General features: G+C 41.7%; 2 protein-coding genes and 1 long non-coding RNA gene across 6 annotated transcripts in view; 1 reads left to right on the plus strand and 2 right to left on the minus strand.

Moving 5' to 3' along the window:
• Positions 1 to 3: 3 nt before the first annotated feature.
• On the minus strand, positions 4 to 7,423 carry LOC110534524 (transmembrane protein 184C). The gene is made up of 11 exons (XM_021619407.2): positions 6,792 to 7,423; positions 6,553 to 6,683; positions 6,392 to 6,428; positions 5,842 to 5,958; positions 5,532 to 5,620; positions 4,199 to 4,273; positions 3,705 to 3,798; positions 3,451 to 3,563; positions 2,223 to 2,322; positions 1,813 to 1,984; positions 4 to 1,547 (listed from the first exon to the last, which is right to left on the minus strand). Exons 1-11 carry the CDS (start codon positions 6,909 to 6,911, stop codon positions 1,225 to 1,227), a joined length of 1,371 nt encoding a protein of 456 aa, XP_021475082.1. The 5' UTR covers positions 6,912 to 7,423; the 3' UTR covers positions 4 to 1,224.
• A 6,787-nt stretch (positions 7,424 to 14,210) lies between these two features.
• LOC118936729 lies at positions 14,211 to 15,382 on the plus strand. The gene is made up of 3 exons (XR_005034206.1): positions 14,211 to 14,333; positions 14,529 to 14,638; positions 14,910 to 15,382. It is a non-coding gene; the product is annotated as an uncharacterized LOC118936729 (long non-coding RNA).
• A 90-nt stretch (positions 15,383 to 15,472) lies between these two features.
• Positions 15,473 to 18,426, minus strand: part of LOC110534525 (endothelin receptor type B) — a 44,433-nt gene continuing 41,479 nt past the window's right edge. For all 4 annotated transcript variants that reach the window (XM_021619409.2, XM_021619411.2, XM_021619408.2 and 1 more), the window contains exon 8: positions 15,473 to 17,782. In XM_021619409.2, coding sequence (XP_021475084.2) covers positions 17,642 to 17,782 — 141 coding nt within the window. In that variant the 3' untranslated portion in view covers positions 15,473 to 17,641. The remainder of the gene's footprint in view (positions 17,783 to 18,426) is intronic.

Here is an 18,426-nt window from a genome sequence, read left to right on the forward strand (position 1 = left end):
CCACATTTAATTTAATTTATTGGAGGGTGAATGTTTGGAACCTTGAGTTGAACTCTCAAAGACAGGTGCTGACACGTTTGATGTAGTACTTCCCTCTGAAGGTTAATGCTTTGTGACAAACATCAGGTAAGGCAATAGCTGCACACACTTGACACACATTCCCGATAGGAAGACATTCTACTAATGGATGTAAAAGACTGATCAATCCCAACTAATATCCCTGAAAAGCGTAAAACAGAAATTAGAATGGTAAATCTATTACCATGACTATGTAACATCAGTTTATATTTACAAATGAGGCAGACGTGAAATGTGTGAATTACTTGATAGTGGATACATAGAACAAGGCATCTGAGAAGACGATCGAGGCTGTTAGCGTTAATGCCAAAGTGAGACACAGCTTCATGCTTCAAAATCTGTACAATAGGTTCGAAGACCATATTCAAGCATGTGCAACCCAATGATGTTCAGTACCAGTCAAAAGTATTGACACCTACTCTTTCAAGGGTTTTTCTTTATGCCAAAAATGTGCAAAGCTATCAAGGCAAAGGGTGGCTACTTTGAAGAATCCCAAATAAAAACATTTTGGGGTTACTACATGATTTCATGTCTTCACTATTAATCTACAATGTAGAAAATAGTAAAAAATAAAGACAAACCCTAGAATGAGTGGTACTGTCTGCAAACCAGTATTTTGTATAGGTCTCAGTTTAAAAGCTACATATATACTTTGAACGTTTTCATAACAACTAAAACCCTTGGAAAATGATTAACGAGTTTGTAGTGATATCACCCAGGCGCTATTATAGAACAAGTATACTGGTAAAATCTCTCACCGGCTATTAAACTTGAAGTCCAGACCCATTACAATGAAGAGGGGTCATACTAAAATAAGGTATTGAGGTACCGTACTTTACCATTATGACTCAGTAGTACAATACAGATACAAGAAAAAATATCTTAAGTGTCATGAGACCCTTACGAAAGCTTATGAACATTCTTCGAGCTGTCATTGACAGAGGTCCATCTGCATCTGCCGTGGAGGACGAATGACTCTACAATATTGCTTAATTAACACGTGCTTTTTCATTGCTTGTGTGCGGGTTAGCCAAATATCGTCTGTAGGGGAAACGTAGCCGAGGCCATACTTGGTTCCTGCCCAACTGTGTTTGGTATAACGTGCATTCAGAGTTCCCATTGGAGGATTTTAGCGATGACGCTAAGCTAGGTGATAACGACAAGGTCGTCTGTAACCGAGCCTGTTGGCTCGTTGGTGGTGTTTCTGGGCTCTGGAGCTTGTCTACCATTGTCTTCCCTCTCCTCTCCATCCCACTGAGCATTGCTGAGCCCGGCGGGGGCTGACAGGGAGTGGGGCGTTTGGGTTTTGCCCAGGCCCTGGTACCGACCCTTGGGGGACACCGGGTTGGACAAGGCCTCCGTGGGACCGATGGCGTCCATGGAGCCTGGGGAAAGCAAGCCTGAGCGCTCGCTGTCGTCCTCCGCCTCACCGAAGTAGGTCTTCCTAGGTCGGCCCATAACGGTTCTCCCTGTATCAGGAAAGAAAGAATGTGTTTGAAGATATGAGAATGGCAATATACTCACATAATAAGGAAATCTATCAAAGTCTTGAATATTTTGAGGGTAGCCAATTTTCTATTCTCTCATGACATTCTATGAACATAAATCGAGTAGCTAGCCAACGCACTTGGTTCTGAGAGGAAACCTTGTCAAACAAAGTTCTTAACAGTGGCTTCTTTGATTCCATCCATGCATGACTGCTATTGAGTCAAGCCAAATGGGATGAGAACTAACCGACGTTGCGGACTTGCTCAGAGATGTCAGCCCTGACGTCAGAGATGTCCCACATGGCCAGGAAGGAGTCGAAGCAGGATCCCTCCTCAGCCTCCTGGATGTAGGGCTTGTAGGTGAAGCTGAAGTGGTGGGCGATGGCCGCCAGGAACATCTCCACACAGATGATGAAGTCCTGGATGAAGTATGGATGAAAGCTTGACTATAGCAAAGCAAGTCTATTCTCAAATCTAGTTAAGTTATTTATAAGTCTTGCACAGAATAGAAGTCCTTGAGATTAATCATCTTGTTTTCTAGGGGCTTGAGACCACAAGCCTCAACAGATATTACCTTATACCAAACAAGTCATTATGTAGCATTGTAGTAAACATGTTACTGTGGCGTTATACAGTGTTGGTATTGTCTTGCATTACCTGTAGGCCTGTAGCTACAGCCTCCACACTGTCCCAGTCCCACGTGTGTCTCTCTGAGATCACTCCAACCTTGACCAGGAGAGCGATGAACGCAGCTTGCCTAAGATAGATTCCAGACAACAGAGTGGAAATAATCAATCCTATACACTGCAGCCAACACAGAGAACGCATTAACCCAATTACTGGCTATAATCCACACAGCTTTAAAACATTTTTTATTTAACCAGGAAGGGCTCATTGAGATTTAAAAACTATTTTTCAAGAGCATCCTGGCCAAGATAGGCAGCACCAAGTCATTACAAAAATGACAGACAAACATGAAAAACTTCAAGTAATCTAGTAAAAAACATAGAATTCACAAGAGTATAACAAAATCAAACACAGCAAATGAAAAACATTGACAGGTCAGGGAATCAGTCTCAAGATCATTCATCAGTGATTTAAAAACACCAATCGGGACAACTTCTTCCAGTTTAAAAGTATTTTGTAAGGCGTTCCAAGACGATGGCGCAGAGTACATAAAAGTTTTACCAAATTCAGTTCGAACATTTGGAAAAGTTTGCAGAATAAAGTCCAGCGAACGAAGAGAGTGCCCACCACATTTCTGAACAATAAAAATGCCCAAATAAAAAGGTAGTAAACCCAAAATGGCTTTGTGAAAAGTATACCAGTGCCTGAGCCTACGAGTGACTAGAGAAGGCCAGCCAACCCTGGTATACAAAGTGCAGTGGTGCGTAAGGGTTTTGCAGTTTAAAATAAATCTCAAAGTGTCATGGTAAAGAGTGTCAATTGATCTCAAATACTGAGCGGAAGCATTCATATATAAAATATCCTCATGGTCTAGTAAAGGCATAAATGTAGCTGATACTAGCCTCCTTCTGGCTTCAAAAGAAAAACAGGCCTTATTCCTAAAATAAAACATACTTTGTTAACAAGTCCTACACATGCAATTCTGAAAAAAAGTTGTATAAGAAATACAAATGGGCAGCCAAAACTATGTTACTTGAATGGGTAACAATGCTAGATCCATGAATGGCAGACACATTGACTGGTATACAAAGATGTTATTAACCATGGAGGTCGATAACCTGGTCCCAGATCTGTTTGTGCTATGTCAATGGCTTGACATTGACCACAGGGGTTGGCAAGACAGCACAAACAGATCTGGAACCAGGCTAGGAGGTAGATGCAGGTGATCCAAAATGGCAGCCCCAAAAAAAGCACTCACCAGAAGGAGACGAACACCACCATTTTGACACACAGGAACTTCCCCACTGGTCTGATGGGGGCCAGTTCCTCTCTTAGGGCCTTGTAGAACAGGACCAAACAGTACATGGCAAACTGGGAGAGAGAGGAGAGAGAATGATAGAGAAAGAGATCACTTACTGAATGCCAAATATGTAATGTTATCTTTGTGGTGGTGGTATGGTGACAGGAAGTTTACAGCAATGTGGAGACAAGTGTGAAAAATACAGAACCTACCAGCTGGGACATATTGTTGAATATCACCAGGTACGTCCATGCATTGGTTGAGCTGAAGTTACCTTCATCATACACACCACAGAGCTGACATATCCTACAGGATAGTGAATGGAGACATGTGTTATGACTTGACACAAAAAGTTAATTTATATGTGGTGAGTGTTTGGGAATAGGTTAGGTAGTTTAGACCGCACACTACAAACAAACCACTTCCCGTCCCCCAAGGGGTGGCAGCTTGGAGAGCCGTACGGCTGCTGGTTGGTTTGGTGGCCATGATACTTTTTTATTTAAACATCTTTAGGTTTGGGCATGCCTTTGGTATTTTTCCTTTTTGTACATATTTATGTTTTGTCATCATCTGAACAAATGATCATCTGCTTGGACTGGCCGACCCAGAAGTCAAGAGAGACAGAGCTGGCCCTGGACCAAGGTAAGGTTGCTGTCTCTCTGGGCACATGTACATTCAACACTTAGGCATATAACAAAACACTTACAAGGCAATAACTGTTGTGACTGGTCTGACAACCGTGTACTGCAACACTCCCAGCTTGCATCTCAATAGCAATACCCTGCAATAGGAAAACACAGTACACATTATTAAGGAAAGACATTCACACAAAATGTTAGCTTTTTCCCACTATAAAATAGCAATAACATCTTACTAATCACCAGCTTTGTTTTTCATGAATTTCTTCCATTTCTTAAAATCAATAACATCCTATGAAGAAAGATGTTGCAATACCTGTGGCTAAAATCCCAGATGCACAGCATTAGTTAAAATGCAGAGTAAACAAAACAGATGAGCCTAATGCTGTCTTTCTGTTCTTTAGGCTGGTGCATTTTTCCTAAATGAGAACACGTTGTTCCACTTGCAAACACTTCTGGTTCTGTTCTTAAATCAACTACAGGCAGACATGCTACATATTCCTGTTGTTGCCTGACTGGGGCTCGTTTGGAGCTGGCGAGTAGCAATGGAGACTTGGAGAGACTTCAAGCAGCCAAACAAACACCTTGAAGGTGAACCTTCTAGAAAGAGACTCAAAATGGAGGCGACACAGACTGGAGCCACTTTAACACCCAACTTCCTGTTTTGATTATGAGCCTGAAATATAAATGTATACTTAAAACACATCAATGTGGTATAAAAAACATGTTATTAATCCTAAAATATCCATTCACAACACATAAAACAAAGAAGTGGTAGTTTATTGCTGCACAAAAACATAAACCTTCATCCTAAAATGTGAACTTATAACACATGGTATGACTAATATTATAGCTCATTTTTAGCCTGGCTGATTGCACAGTAATGCCATAGATATTGATAGAGGACTCTAATGGCCAAAAGCCAGTTTTAGCATGGACAGTGCCATTAAGGCAATTGGGTGGGACTTCCTATGGTTTAAGGAAGGATCACATAAATCCATCCAGGTCATAAGGAGGCATCAGCCAATGAATTATAAGTGAACATTCCATAACCACAGGTGGCAGTAAATTTGCAAACCTTGGCTTTATATCTGTTCAAACAACACATTCTAGGTGGCAGTATGACCATTTAATGTTGTATACCAACAGATAAAAGTAGTAGAAGAAAATTCACTACTTCAAAATGGAGATAGCATCAATGCCCTGCCCATGCTCCCACAGACACCCTAATGGGATGATACAATGTTGCGTCCTCTATCTCTGGCTTTACTATGAGTAAAGCCAACCCCTATTTGTTCTCATGCCAAATGCACAGCACTAACAGATCTGGTACAGGGGCCTGTTCATTATAGCACACATACACTTAAAGAACTACAAAAACTATAAAAGCAACAAACTCACTCTCCCATGGGCCATGCCGGGCAGCAGCAGAGGGGAGGAAGGTGTTTCTGCTGCTCCTGCACTTCCAGCATCAGTACCAGGCTGGGGTACTGGTTACCCATGGTTGAGGGAGTGAGAGAAAAATAAAGTGAAGAGAGGAATTACAGTGTGAAGATATTGAAATAAATGTAGGCTACTCAATCTAGCCTGGGATCCAGATGTGTTTGTGCTAGACTTATGTTTGGCATAGGACAAAGAGTGGCCATGATTGGAATGTTAGAACAAACAGGTCTGGGGTCATTCTCAGTCAGGTCATGACAAGAATGTGTACCTGGTTTCCCAGGTAGTTGAGCAGGAAGATCATGAAGTTGTAGATGACGTATGCCTCGTAGCACTCCCTGCATGTGTCCACGTAGATGGCAATGCTGGGGTACTTCAACGCAATCCACTGTGTGAGAGAGAAAGGGAGAGGGTGGGAGAGGCAGACAAGGAGAGGAATGGGATCATAGATGGGACATTACATTATCTCAATGATATGTTGCATGATAATAGTGAACACTTGAAACTATTGAAAACATTTACTCTGAAAAGTCAGTCAGGGAGTGAGGCATTTTTTTGTTTCTCTTGCTTTGTTTTTCTAAAGGAGCTCTGTTCTCATTCTTTGGGAAGTAGGATAATGGAAATTGTATGATAGGGGGAATGCTGAGCATAGCATATGCTAATTAGCATAACAAAACGAATTGAAGTGCCACGCTCATGTCAAGCGCTTTTCAGTTTTACTACTGTCAATGCTACAGTGACTTCTTCTTCTTTAACAATAAACCAATGTTGACTTTTAAGAACATCTAGCTACATGATCAAGAATTGAAGGCATTACTTACACTGTCCAAACTGTAAATGGGGACCATCCATAATATTCTGTAAAACGATCATTCACAATCAGTTAGGTATTATTGTACATCATTCAAGATAAAGACATAAACCCATGACGGTAATGAAGTAATACTATCCTACAGCTGTGACAGAGTAGCCTTTCACTTACCTGATAATTGGCTTCTGTAGCTCTGGTTGAGTATAGTTTACAAGATGCTGCAGGATCCCCCATAGTGATATGGGTATGGTCATGAACACGAATATCCCAGCTATGAACCATGCTTTGTTATGGGTACCAACCTGAAAGGTATACATTACGTATATAATCAACATCCAAACAACAAAGCATGGACTAGGCTATTCAGTGTCAAGTAACGATATGATTGGGCTGCAATGATACCAACTGACCTCTGATTTCTGTAGTTCCCAGATGCACAGGGGTAGTAAGACGACAAGCACAACCAGAAAGTATAGAAGAACGACCAGAGGCCGAATCCATCTCCTCCAGTTGCCACAAGTACAAGGCATATTTGTAATGGTAAGCTAGTTAGCCACAGCAAGTTGTCCAGCGTCCTACACTCACTGGGTCAATAGGTGAGATTGCTGAAAACAAAGCTAATGCTAAGAACTAGCTATTACCGCTGCCAGCTATAGCTTGGAATAAGAGTTCGTTTCAAATGTCATTTGGGAAGCATGAATACTGGACGACAATTTCCAAACACATTGTAACGTTGGCTGCTTTACTAAACCAGAAATTGGTAGCTAGCTAGCTAACGTTAGTCAGCTGATCTCATGATTCACTATGTAAACAAACAATGAATCCACGCTGCATCCATTCCAAACGAAAGCTCTTTATAAAATTAAAAACAAAAATTGATAATCTAATAAAAACCAACTGGTCAAAAACAACGCAGTTCTTGTATTAATAACGATATATTTATTTCTAAAACTTCCTCAACATCAAAATAAGTTTTAAAACGTAACTGATGGTTCCTTCTTGTTGACGTTCTTGACAAATGCCGCCCATGCTTCAATCTGATTGGATATGGAAAAGGTCTGTATACTTTCCATTGCTCACCTTTTTAATCCATCACAATGGATGACTTGGGCACAGGTGTAGTTCGGTTGATCTGCAATCTGAGTACTCATGTATGCTCCACTAGATGGCAATGCAAATCAGTCATTCTCGGTATTTCAGAGTGGAAAATGATGGTTCATTTAAATGACCAAAAGTTGCTAAGAATAACTCAGCAGTGTAAAATAACGACAAAGTATAAATGTGATGTGGAAACTAATTTTCTTCATCATGCTCCACATTGAGCTAGCTTAACTTCTCTCATTTTTTCATACTGGAGTTGGCTCCTCTCTCTCTATCTCTTATTTATATATATTTATTTCTCTCTTTCCTTGCTGTAAAACATGTGCCTGTGAATAAATGGTTCTAATTAAGATTCTTAAGAAGTGAGAAATGGTGTGAGAGTATTAAGTCCAAAAGCTCCACTAATTCCTACAAAAGCTTTCAGACAGGTGCAAGTCAGCACTAAATATTTAGTCAGGTGAAACCATTTGTCCAAAGAAAGATAACACAATGAAGATGAATGACAACAGGAATGTATTTGGCTGAAGTTTCTTTAAAAAAAAATCTCTACTACAAGTTATAACAAGGCCATCATTTGAAAAACACAACGACCATCTGTGTATAGTCCTAGGATAACTATTTCAATACAGATCTGTTATCTGAGTAAATAGTCAATTAGGCTCTCTTTTCTTTGTCCAATTGAAGGTTTTCAATTGATTTATTCCAGTTGAAACTTGTTTAGTTGAACATTAGGCTCCACATTGAATAAATTGAACCACAACAGAGAATGTGATCTGGGTCTAGCTCGGTGCAGGGAAGCAGAGAAAGTCAAGGATGTGGGATTTGAGCTTATGTTTATTAGAGATACTTGTTAACAAATTGTTTAAGGAATGTGCTTGTTATTTTTTTTACGAATGTATGTGCATTTACAGCAGTGAAGACAAGGACTGCATTTCTTACCACAGTGTGCAGATATCAGGGAAACTTCTCAATTTACATATATTTATTGGAGTGACAATCTTCTTATCCCTCAAAATGCAGTGGGGTTGAAGTGAAGGTCACTATGCTCATTTCATGACTTGAATCCAGTGCCGGGAACTAGGAACTGTTTTAATGTGTTGGCCTGATCTGCCATGTATCATTGGAGACCTGCTCTTTTAACAAACAACCTCTCTCAGTCACGAAACCAAGAATCCTGGAGAATGTGAAACAGACTAGTTTTATAACCCCTCTGCGGTCTGCTTCAATTACTCTCGCAACGGTGACGAGGAGTGAAATAATGTTTTACGCAGAGAAGGTTGTCGGCACAAACTTTGCCATGATGAGGGCAGATGGTGGGTTGAATTGACTAGGCTTGTAAAACAAAATAGTAATCATTCTCCCTCATTGTTCACTCATTGTTTGTTTAGTTCTGGGAATGAATTACAAGATTTCAAGGAGTTTTAGGCCTCTTGTTGCCAGCAATTTGTTTCACTATAGCTGTTCTGACATTTTATACTCAAACAGCATTGAGTATGAAGAAAGTTATAGAAAGAGCCTAGGGAGGAGAAGTCTGACTATGAATCTCTCTCTCCTCTCTTTCGTTCAGGGTGTGTTTCCCTGTTTAATGAGTGGAGGCAGAACTTTCCTTTGTGTTGCACCATCCGTCCCCATCGTTTCACTAGCTACTGCCCCACAGTCACAGAAATCACTGATTGTTACCAGACAGATTGTTCATGAATTTTGAATATATCCTTTTGGCTTTTATAAATTAGAAATGGTCTTTGCCACCACAGTCATGCGAGCGAGCTGGCGCCTTGGTGGGTTATAGCTTGGAGGGATTGCTATGCAAAATGGCATTAGGAACACAGCCATGTTAGGGCCGGGTAGGATAAACATGTGCTGTGTTTGATCAAACTGAAAACATATTTGAGCATAGACAATGTGACGTCGATAAGATCCCACTGAAGCATCATTTTACAGTGCACAATAAGGTTATTTGGATGGCACATAGAACTGATGGAGGATTTGTTAAGAAATGTGAATGATCGGGGACAGTGGCACATTGGAAAATGTGTCTGACGACGGATTAGAAGATTCTAGGTTCAACCCCTGGCTGCACTGTATTTAAGGGCCTCAGGGGTTTAATGGCATCACTACAGACGCTGGTTCGATCCCAGGCTGAATCACAACCGGCCGTGATCGGGAGTCCCATAGGGTGATGCACAATTGACCCAGCGTCATCCGGGTTAGGGGATGGTTTGGCCAGGGGGGCTTTAGTTGTTTAGGGGGGCTTTAGTTTAGTTTCCAGGTTAAGTGTTAATAAGCGAGGTTCGGTGGGTCATGTTTCAGGGGATGCATGACTCGACCTTCGCTTCTCGAGTCCATTGGGGAGTTGCAGCAATGAGACAAGATTGCAAAGCGGGTACAAAATATGGGGCAAGAAAAAATATGTGAACCCTTTGGTAATACCTGGATTTCTGCATAAATTTGATCTGATCTTCATCTAAGTCACAACAATAGACAAACACAGTCTGCTTAAATTAATAACACACAAACAATTATACGCTTTCATGTCTTTATTGAACACACCGTATAAACATTCACAGTGCAGGGTGGGAAAAGTATGTGAACCCATAGAGTTAATAACCTCGTTTGGCAGTAATAACCTCAACCAAAGTTTTCTGTAGTTGAGGATCAGATCTGCACAATGGTCAGGAGGAATTTTGGACCATTCCTCTTTACAAAGCTGTAAAACAAAGCTGGAACATCCAGATGCTCTTTTGCTAACTTCAGACGTTCAGCAATGTTTTTTTTGGACAGCATTGGCTTTTTCCTGGTGTCCTCCCATGAACACCATTCTTGTTTAGTGTTTTACGTATCGTAGACTTGTCAACAGAGATGTTAGCATGTTCCAGAGATTTCTTTAAGTCTTAGTTGACACTTTAAGCATTCTGCGCTGTCATCTTTGCAGCAGTCAGTCATCTTTGCAGGATGACAACTCCTAGGGAGAGTAGCAACAGTGCTGAACTTTCCCCATTTATAGACAATTTGTCTTATTGTGGACTGGTGAACATCAAGGCTTTTAGAGATACTTTTGTAGCCCTTTCCACTTTATGCAAGTCAACAAGTCTTAATCTTAGGTTTTCTGAGATCTCTTTTGTTCGAGGCATGGTTCACATCAGGCAATGCTTCTTGTGAATAGCAAACTCAAATTTTGTGAGTGTTTTTATAGGGCAGGGCAGCTCTAACCAACATCTCCTATCTCGTCTCAATGATTGTACTCCAGGTTAGCTGACTCCTGACTCCAATTAGCTTTTGGAAAAGTCATTAGCCTAGAGGTTCACACACTTTTTCCAACCTACGCTGTGAATGTGTAAATGATGCATTCAATATAGACAACACAGAAATGATTGTGTTTTTCTTATTAGTTTAAGCAGACTGTGTTTGTCTGTTGTTGTGACTTAGATGAAGATCAGATCAAATGTTTTGACCAATTTATGCAGAAATCCAGATAATTCAAAAGGGTTCACACACTTTATCTTGACACTGTATATTTTGGAATGAATTGAACAGGTCTTGTTACTTAGTTACAAAACATCTGAGTAGGAGAGCTGATCTAGGACCAGGTCTCCTTTGTCCATCTAATCCTATTCATTATGATCTGAAAATTAACACTGATACTAGATCAGCAGTCTTACTCCGAGATGCTTTATGAATATGGGCCCTGCGAAGTTAATGTATGAAAATCAATGTATGCAGAGGTGGAGCCATACTGTCTGATTGTTGACTGGCACCAAGTGATACAGTATCAGCCAAAGTGCACCGCCCTCATCAGGGGAATACACAAGTCTGCAATTATTCAGAGATGATTTATTTATCTTAATACATCTGCCTACGGTCTGTGTGTTAGCAAGTGTTCAAATTCACCCAGGGAACTTACTTCAGCTGTGCTGTTTCTTCTCCTGAACAATAACTAACAGATTGGAATAGAATAGATTTTTAGCCTGACCTACAAAGTGTTCCAGATTAGAATGATATGCATTCAGAACATTTTATACATACAGTATGTATTGGCCTATATGAAAACAAAGCAAAGTTATATCATTATATGAAACAGACATTCATATTTCTAATCACGAAAATGCGTCATCATTCATCCTGTTTTCTGTCAATTTTCTGGATCCGGTCCCTGTAGACTGATATTTCTGGATGCTGTGTGTTTCTGAGATCACTTGCATGAAAGATGAGGTCACCCATACACCTCCTGAAATAGAGGAGGAGAGAGTAGTAATAGCCTTACAATATAGCCTTGCAATCTGATTGGCTGAAAGAGTATGCCTATGCGTGACAATCTGATTGGCTGGAAGAGTAGACCTCTAACATGATGAACCAATAATATCTCCCAGACCATATCATTATCCAATCATCAATCCAGTTTGATACAGTTTCTACTGGTTCCAGGTTACTCTGTATGGCAGAACTCCACGGGGTATTAGAAATGTGTTATTGATATTATTCTGTGATTGAGGTGGGCTTCTTGAGAGGAAATGCAGAGCTAAGTCGATGTCTGACCTGACTATTACGGCATGAGGTAGGATTGACCCTGAAGTGTAATGTGCTTGTTTGGACTCAACACCAATCCATTACCTCAGTACTACACCTGGGTTCAAATAGTATTTGAAATCTTTCAAATAATTTAGCTTGTCTTGATTGAGCTGGCCTGGCACAACGAAACCAAATGGAATTGTTTCAAATACTATTTGAACCCAGGTCTGTCAGTACATCTGTGTAATGCTGAGAGACACGTAGAGAAGCCTGACAAAGGGCACAGGCTATTATTAAAGTCTATGGTGGTATGTTTCAGAATAGCTATTCTCTTCTTGCATCTGTCTATAGCCATTGATGTTTACTTAGAACTCAGTTGGTGATTGAGTTGTTGATGTTGTGAAATCTAGCTAGTATAAGGATTTCAACACAGTTGTATCACGTTCTATCTTAATTCCTTACTCTGTGTACACAGTATGCAGCGAATACAATGGCCTAATTAAGAATGAACAACGTACAATCCTTTATAAACTATTCAATTAAGATTGACTTTATATAACATGTATCCTAGTTTCAAGCCATAGTGCATCTTCTCAAAGTATCTCTTCACAATTTTCTCAGCTCCCTTTCAAAACTCATAGACTTTCTCATTATCGACCCACCATAGTTCGGTATATGTAGTCCATCTAGTCCTTACTGTTATTGTGTTGTGTGCATCTTAAGTCTGAGTGGCAGCTGAGAGCATGGGTTTGAACTCTGCTGAAAGAGAGACATCCATCAGACATCATTCTTCAGCAGAGAACAGCCTGCACTGTATAATAACCCACTGATGCCCCTCCACACACACACACACACACACACACACACACACACACACACACACACACACACACACACACACACACACACACACACACACACACACACACACACACACACACACACACACACACACACACACACACACACACACACACACACACACACACACACACACACACAACCCTGCAATGCCTTGTCATTCGTGAACAGTGTTTGGCCTTCAACATTAAGGACTTGGCTCTGTTCACCATGTTCTATATAGAGGAGCCTCTTTGGCCCTTTTGAGGTCCTCTGTTTTTTTGTCTTTGAGCTTTATTCATTTCACTGCTGGCAACAACAAAGTTTCCCACCAAATTCCACAGACCTAAAACCATCCTCTCTCACTTGTTTTCTATTGCACTCTCACTTTCTTTCTTGCGCTCTCTCTCTCTCTCTCTCTCTCTCTCTCTCTCTCTCTCTCTCTCTCTCTCTCTCTCTGTCTCTCTCTCTGTCTCTCTCTCTGTCTCTCTCTGTCTCTCAGTCTCTCTGTCTCTCTCTCTCTCTCTCTCTCTCTGTCTCTCTCTGTCTCTCTCTCTGTCTCTCTCTCTGTCTCTCTCTCTCTCATGGTCGTGCCTTTTGAGTCTCATGTTATTTTTTTGTCATCCATTTCATAAAAGCCAGACATTCTTATATTCTTCAACCACAGTTGTGAGAGGAATTCAGTGTTTTCAAGCTTACTGGAAAGAGACAAAAACAACGTTTTGCAATGAATATGGAACACTTTCATAAGGATCCTGACTTAGAATGACCTGTAATCACTAACCCACTGAAACAAGTAACAAATTAGCTCTCAACACATCTATGACACTGACATTACTATTGGTTTTGAGGCAGAAATGATTTTGGCTCAGCTTATTTTGGTCTGAAATCAAGAATATAAATATTTAAAAAACTTTGTCTCCTGATTCTGCCTCTTCGACACTATTCTCCTCCCTTTTCTGCATCCTATGACTTCCACCGTCTCCTTTCCTCCCGGCCGACTCGGCCCTCCCCTCCTGCTCGGTGGAGGAAAATGGAGGAAAACTTTTGGAGGACCTATCCTCCTTTCACTCCCTCCTCTCTACCGTCTCTTCCTCTGTATCCACTGACTTCTTTCTCCAGATGAAATCCTGCGACTAGTGATGTCTGGCCGCCCGACAACCTGCCCGCTCGACCCCATCCCCTCCTCCCTTCTCCAGACCATCTCTGGAGATCTTCTCCCATTCCTCACTTCCCTCATCAACTCATCTCGGATGATCTTCTTCAACCTATCCAGTCAGGCTTCAAAGACCGGTCACTCAACCAAGACTGCTTTTCTCTGTGTCACGGAGGCTCTCTGCACTGCCAAAGCTGACTCTCTCTCCTCTGTTCTCATCCTCCTAGATCTATCTGCTGCCTTCGGCACCGTGAACCATCAGATCCTCCTCTCCACCCGCTCACGGCTGGGCCTCTCAGGCTCTACACACTCTTGGATTACATCCTGTCTGGAAGGCCGCTCCTACCAGGTGACTTGGAGAGGATCTGTGTCTGCACCACGCACTCTCACTACTGGTGTCCCCCAAGGCTTGGTTCTAGGCCATCTCCCCTTCTATCTATACACTAAGTCATTCAGCTCCATCATATCCTCACATGGTCTCTCCTATCATTGCTGTGCTCATGACACTCAGCTACTTTTCTTCTTCCCCCATTCTGACACCCAGGTGGTGACAAGCATCTCGGCGTGCCTGGCAGATATCTCAGCTTGGATGTCGGCCCACCACTTCAAGCTCAACCTAGACATAACGGAGATCTTAAGATGAATGCAACAACTGTAAGTCGCTCTGGATACGAGTGTTTGCTAAATGACTAAAATGCTAATATGATAATCTTGATTACAAACGATATCGGTCACAATGTTTAAGTTGTCTAAGAAGATTTCATGGTGTTCACTTTTAATGTCCAACACAACCTTGTAACTAAAGCCATTGCACTGATCTCAACCAAAGAGTTGAGATCCTGCAGATTTGATTAAAGTCGTTCTCCATTCTTCTTTTCACCTAATTTTTCACCTGATATACTTAACAAAAGGTACATCTCAATAGGTGGTCCAGGAATCCTCTTTTGTTCTCTATGGCTCCTCAAGAAAGGGAAGAGGCTGATGACATCACATCTCCCCATCAGACCAGCTCCTTGAGTGACCTACTCCTTGAAATTTGCAGTTTTGTCTAGAAAACACTATATTTCTCAATGTATTACACCTGTGTACTTTACTGTATTTATACTTGGGATATAGCTTTTCAACAGTAAACATTCTGAAATCGCTGGAGGGCGTCTTTAAGTTAACAAGACAAGTTATGTTTAACAGCTCCTGAGCTCTGATAACAGTCACTCATATGGGCTGGCTTGATTACATTCCCTCTCTCCAAGCAATTCAGTTCACATCCTCTCAGTTGACATGGTAACCCTGAGGGCAGTGTTGCCAAGCAACAAGCAAGCAGGTCACAGTGCACTTCAAATCACTCCCAGACCGGCTTGTGTTTTCTTCCCACAGACACTAAGAGAATAAAAAAAAAGAGGCCCCTTATCCTCTCAGAAAGAGAAGAGTATTTCTATGACAGTATAAAGTTCATGACTCCTCAGTAAAGCAACGCGAGAGGTCATACGCTTACAGATTCCAAAGTAATTTAATGTCATGCATATCAATGTAAAATGTATAACTCCTTAGTAATGCCATGTTTAATGTTCTTATGCTTACAAATGCCGACGTATTTACGTGATGCATATCAATATAACGTTAATCTCTCCTTAGTAAATGCAGGGCAAACGGTATACCCTTAAAGGATTTTTATTAGGATAAGCAGCAGCATTTCTGTATGAAACATGAGAAACAAATGTGTCGAACAATAGTACAATTTCCTATCGAGGGGTATGATGCCTCTGAATGAACAGTATAGTGGTAAGATACCATGTATTGATATGAGTGGTTAAACTGAAAAAGCCTGTATCTTTGACACTGTCTGATATGCTGCAGATAGTGCCACAAATAGTTAAATGGAAAAAGTGCAAAAACACACACACACACGCACACGCACACACACACACACACACACACACACACACACACACACACACACACACACACACACACACACACACACAGCACATTAATTGTATTCACTATACATGTATTCACGTATCAAATGTATAAAGCAGTATAGTCACCTAGGTAGCTGATATGATTTAAACACCAACTGGTATATTTATCATCACAAAAAAAAATAACAAAAAAAAATAAACGAATAAAAAATCCTGCCGCAGGCCAAGGACAAATAACCGATAACAGATAACCACATTCTGTATATATGATGAAGAACATAGCCAAATAGAACACCATGTAAAAACGTGATATATACGAGCATGGTTCACAAACAGCTTAGCTGTAAATACCAACATTTCTGTGTCTTGTAAAATTCACAGTGAAGTAGGGAAAACCTTTTTATCCCTTTGTCTTTTGGGTGAGAACATAGAGACCCCCTTTTCAATGAGCCTTGAACTGAGATATAATCATAACGTTGTACTTTATGGTCCTGTGGTGCTTGCTGCACCTGGACTTGTTCTTAAAACTAGCTTGGGACTTCAGTAGGGGTCAGAAAACCATTAGTCTTTGGATAACAAGTCAAGAGACTGGGTCTGCTTCCCAAATGGCACTCCCTTCCCTCCTATAGTGCACTACTTTTGACCAGGGCGCATAGTACTATGTAGGGAATAGGGGTCCATTTGGGATGCACTCTGGTGGTTACTCTACACTGGAGTAACTCTACACCCTAAGTGATATTCCAATGGACGTTGTACAGAGTCTGTATACTATATAAGGCTATACGGGGGAATTCAAGGTGACACAAGGCACCTTTTCGTTAAAATCACTTTTTCCTTCTTCCCAGAACATGAAACCTAAACACAGTGAATTAACACTTCCTGGTACGTTTTATAACAGAACAGAATTTAAAACTGTACTGGAACACACACACACGTGTACATGGCAAAATCACTTTCATCTATATTAAAACAAATTCACCATACAGAACACGGGACATTCGCTTACTCTATGAAAGTGTACTGCTGTGTATACAACGACCAGCGTATAGTGCCTATGATGGAAGATGCTATAGCGACACTTAAAAAGGACAGTCAACTCAATAGTGCGAGCTCCCCTTCCCTCCGCCATCACTGAGTAGCAGTTCATTAGGACTCATGGGGGACCATTCTCTCCTTCTCCTCTCGTCCCCTTCTAACAGGGAGCGCTCTGGCTTTCCTTCCCGGGGTTTCTGCTGCTTCCTGGTTCGTCCCAGCAGTGCTGACCGTTTTGTGAACAGAAAAACAGGCTACTCACTCCGCTACTGACTGGCCGGTCATTTATAGCCTGGGTTCAGCTGCATCCTGTTAGCTACCCCTCCCTCCATCCCTCTTCCTCCTCTCTCACGGTACTGTAAAGCATCGCTCCCTCCTCGTCACCCCCTGGCAAAGGGAATGGTATAGTCCAGAGAGACACTAGAAATACTGCAGTGTCCATCATGCCCATTGTATGTCTGTGTCTATATATAAACTCCACTCATTTTCCCCGTGGTCCTACGTCAGGCTCCAGAGCTGCCCAGCATTGTTCTATATAAGAAACGTGTGGTGGTGTTTGAAACGTGTGACTCTCTCTCTGTTTGTCACACCATAGCGGTTTAGCATGGGGGTCCTATTGAGTTGAGAGTCGGTTGTGTTTAGTGCAGACTGGCTGTAGTTGTAGTGAGACCTCCTCGTCCATAGGGGGCGTCACCTCCTGTGGTGGTCAGTCGCTGTCCTTGCGTAGGCTGCGGTCCGTGTGGAGGTTGGCGGGCTCTGGGCTCTTGCAATGGATACTGGTCCCGTTCCCGTTTTGTCCCGTGCTGGTCACTGTGGCATCCGAGTGGCACCAGCAACACAGGCAGGACTGGAAGGGGACAAGGGGACACAGTTAGACACTTGAACAAGGGTACAAGTTTACAAGATTAGAGGCACTATTCATACTGCTGTGGTCATTCTGTGTTGATAGCGTTTATTCTATTGCTGCTACGATAGACGAGGTCCAAGTAGGCACTTTTCTACAGCTTACAATGATGAGGGCTTGTGTAATGAGGGCTGGGAATGCTTCTTTGAACAATATACTACATAAAACTACATCTGCTCACAGCGTGAGAAGTAGAACACTTTCTATCCTTCCCAAACTCTTAGCCCCAGTTCTGCAGAGAGAGGAAGAGGCACGTTCAGGGTCTGGGAATTTCTGTTATGAGTTAGTCTCAGTCTCTCTCGCTCTCTCGCTCTCTGAGGACAGCTGGAGCTAGGGCTTGGCTTATCTTCAGCTCAGGTCTCTAACAGATGTGTACAGTTATGTGACCTCATCCAGTAAATTAGTTCATAAATCACTGCTTTGCATCTTCTTTAACTAATGTCATCACCAGCGCAGAGCCACAGCCCCTCGGTCGTGTTTGTTTTACTGGCGAGACAAGACAGAGGGTTTAGGGAGGGCTGGGGGGGTTAGTGGAGATACTGATTATATGGGGGGAAAGAGAGAGCGAAAGAAAAAGAAAGCAAGAG

Source organism: Oncorhynchus mykiss, chromosome 10, assembly GCF_013265735.2.
Source record: "Oncorhynchus mykiss isolate Arlee chromosome 10, USDA_OmykA_1.1, whole genome shotgun sequence".
NCBI classification, from domain to species: Eukaryota; Metazoa; Chordata; class Actinopteri; order Salmoniformes; family Salmonidae; genus Oncorhynchus; species Oncorhynchus mykiss.

What these genes read in the sequence shown, in the direction of transcription:
- LOC110534524 (XM_021619407.2), bottom strand. Translation starts at nt 6,911, where the DNA reads ATGCCTTGTACTTGTGGCAACTGGAGGAGATGGATTCGGCCTCTGGTC. An exon ending in GGGAACTACAGAAATCAGAG is followed by an intron (nt 6,684 to 6,791) that starts GTCAGTTGGTAT and finishes TATACCTTTCAG; the next exon opens with GTTGGTACCCATAACAAAGC. An exon ending in GTCACAACAGTTATTGCCTT is followed by an intron (nt 3,799 to 4,198) that starts GTAAGTGTTTTG and finishes ACTATCCTGTAG; the next exon opens with GATATGTCAGCTCTGTGGTG.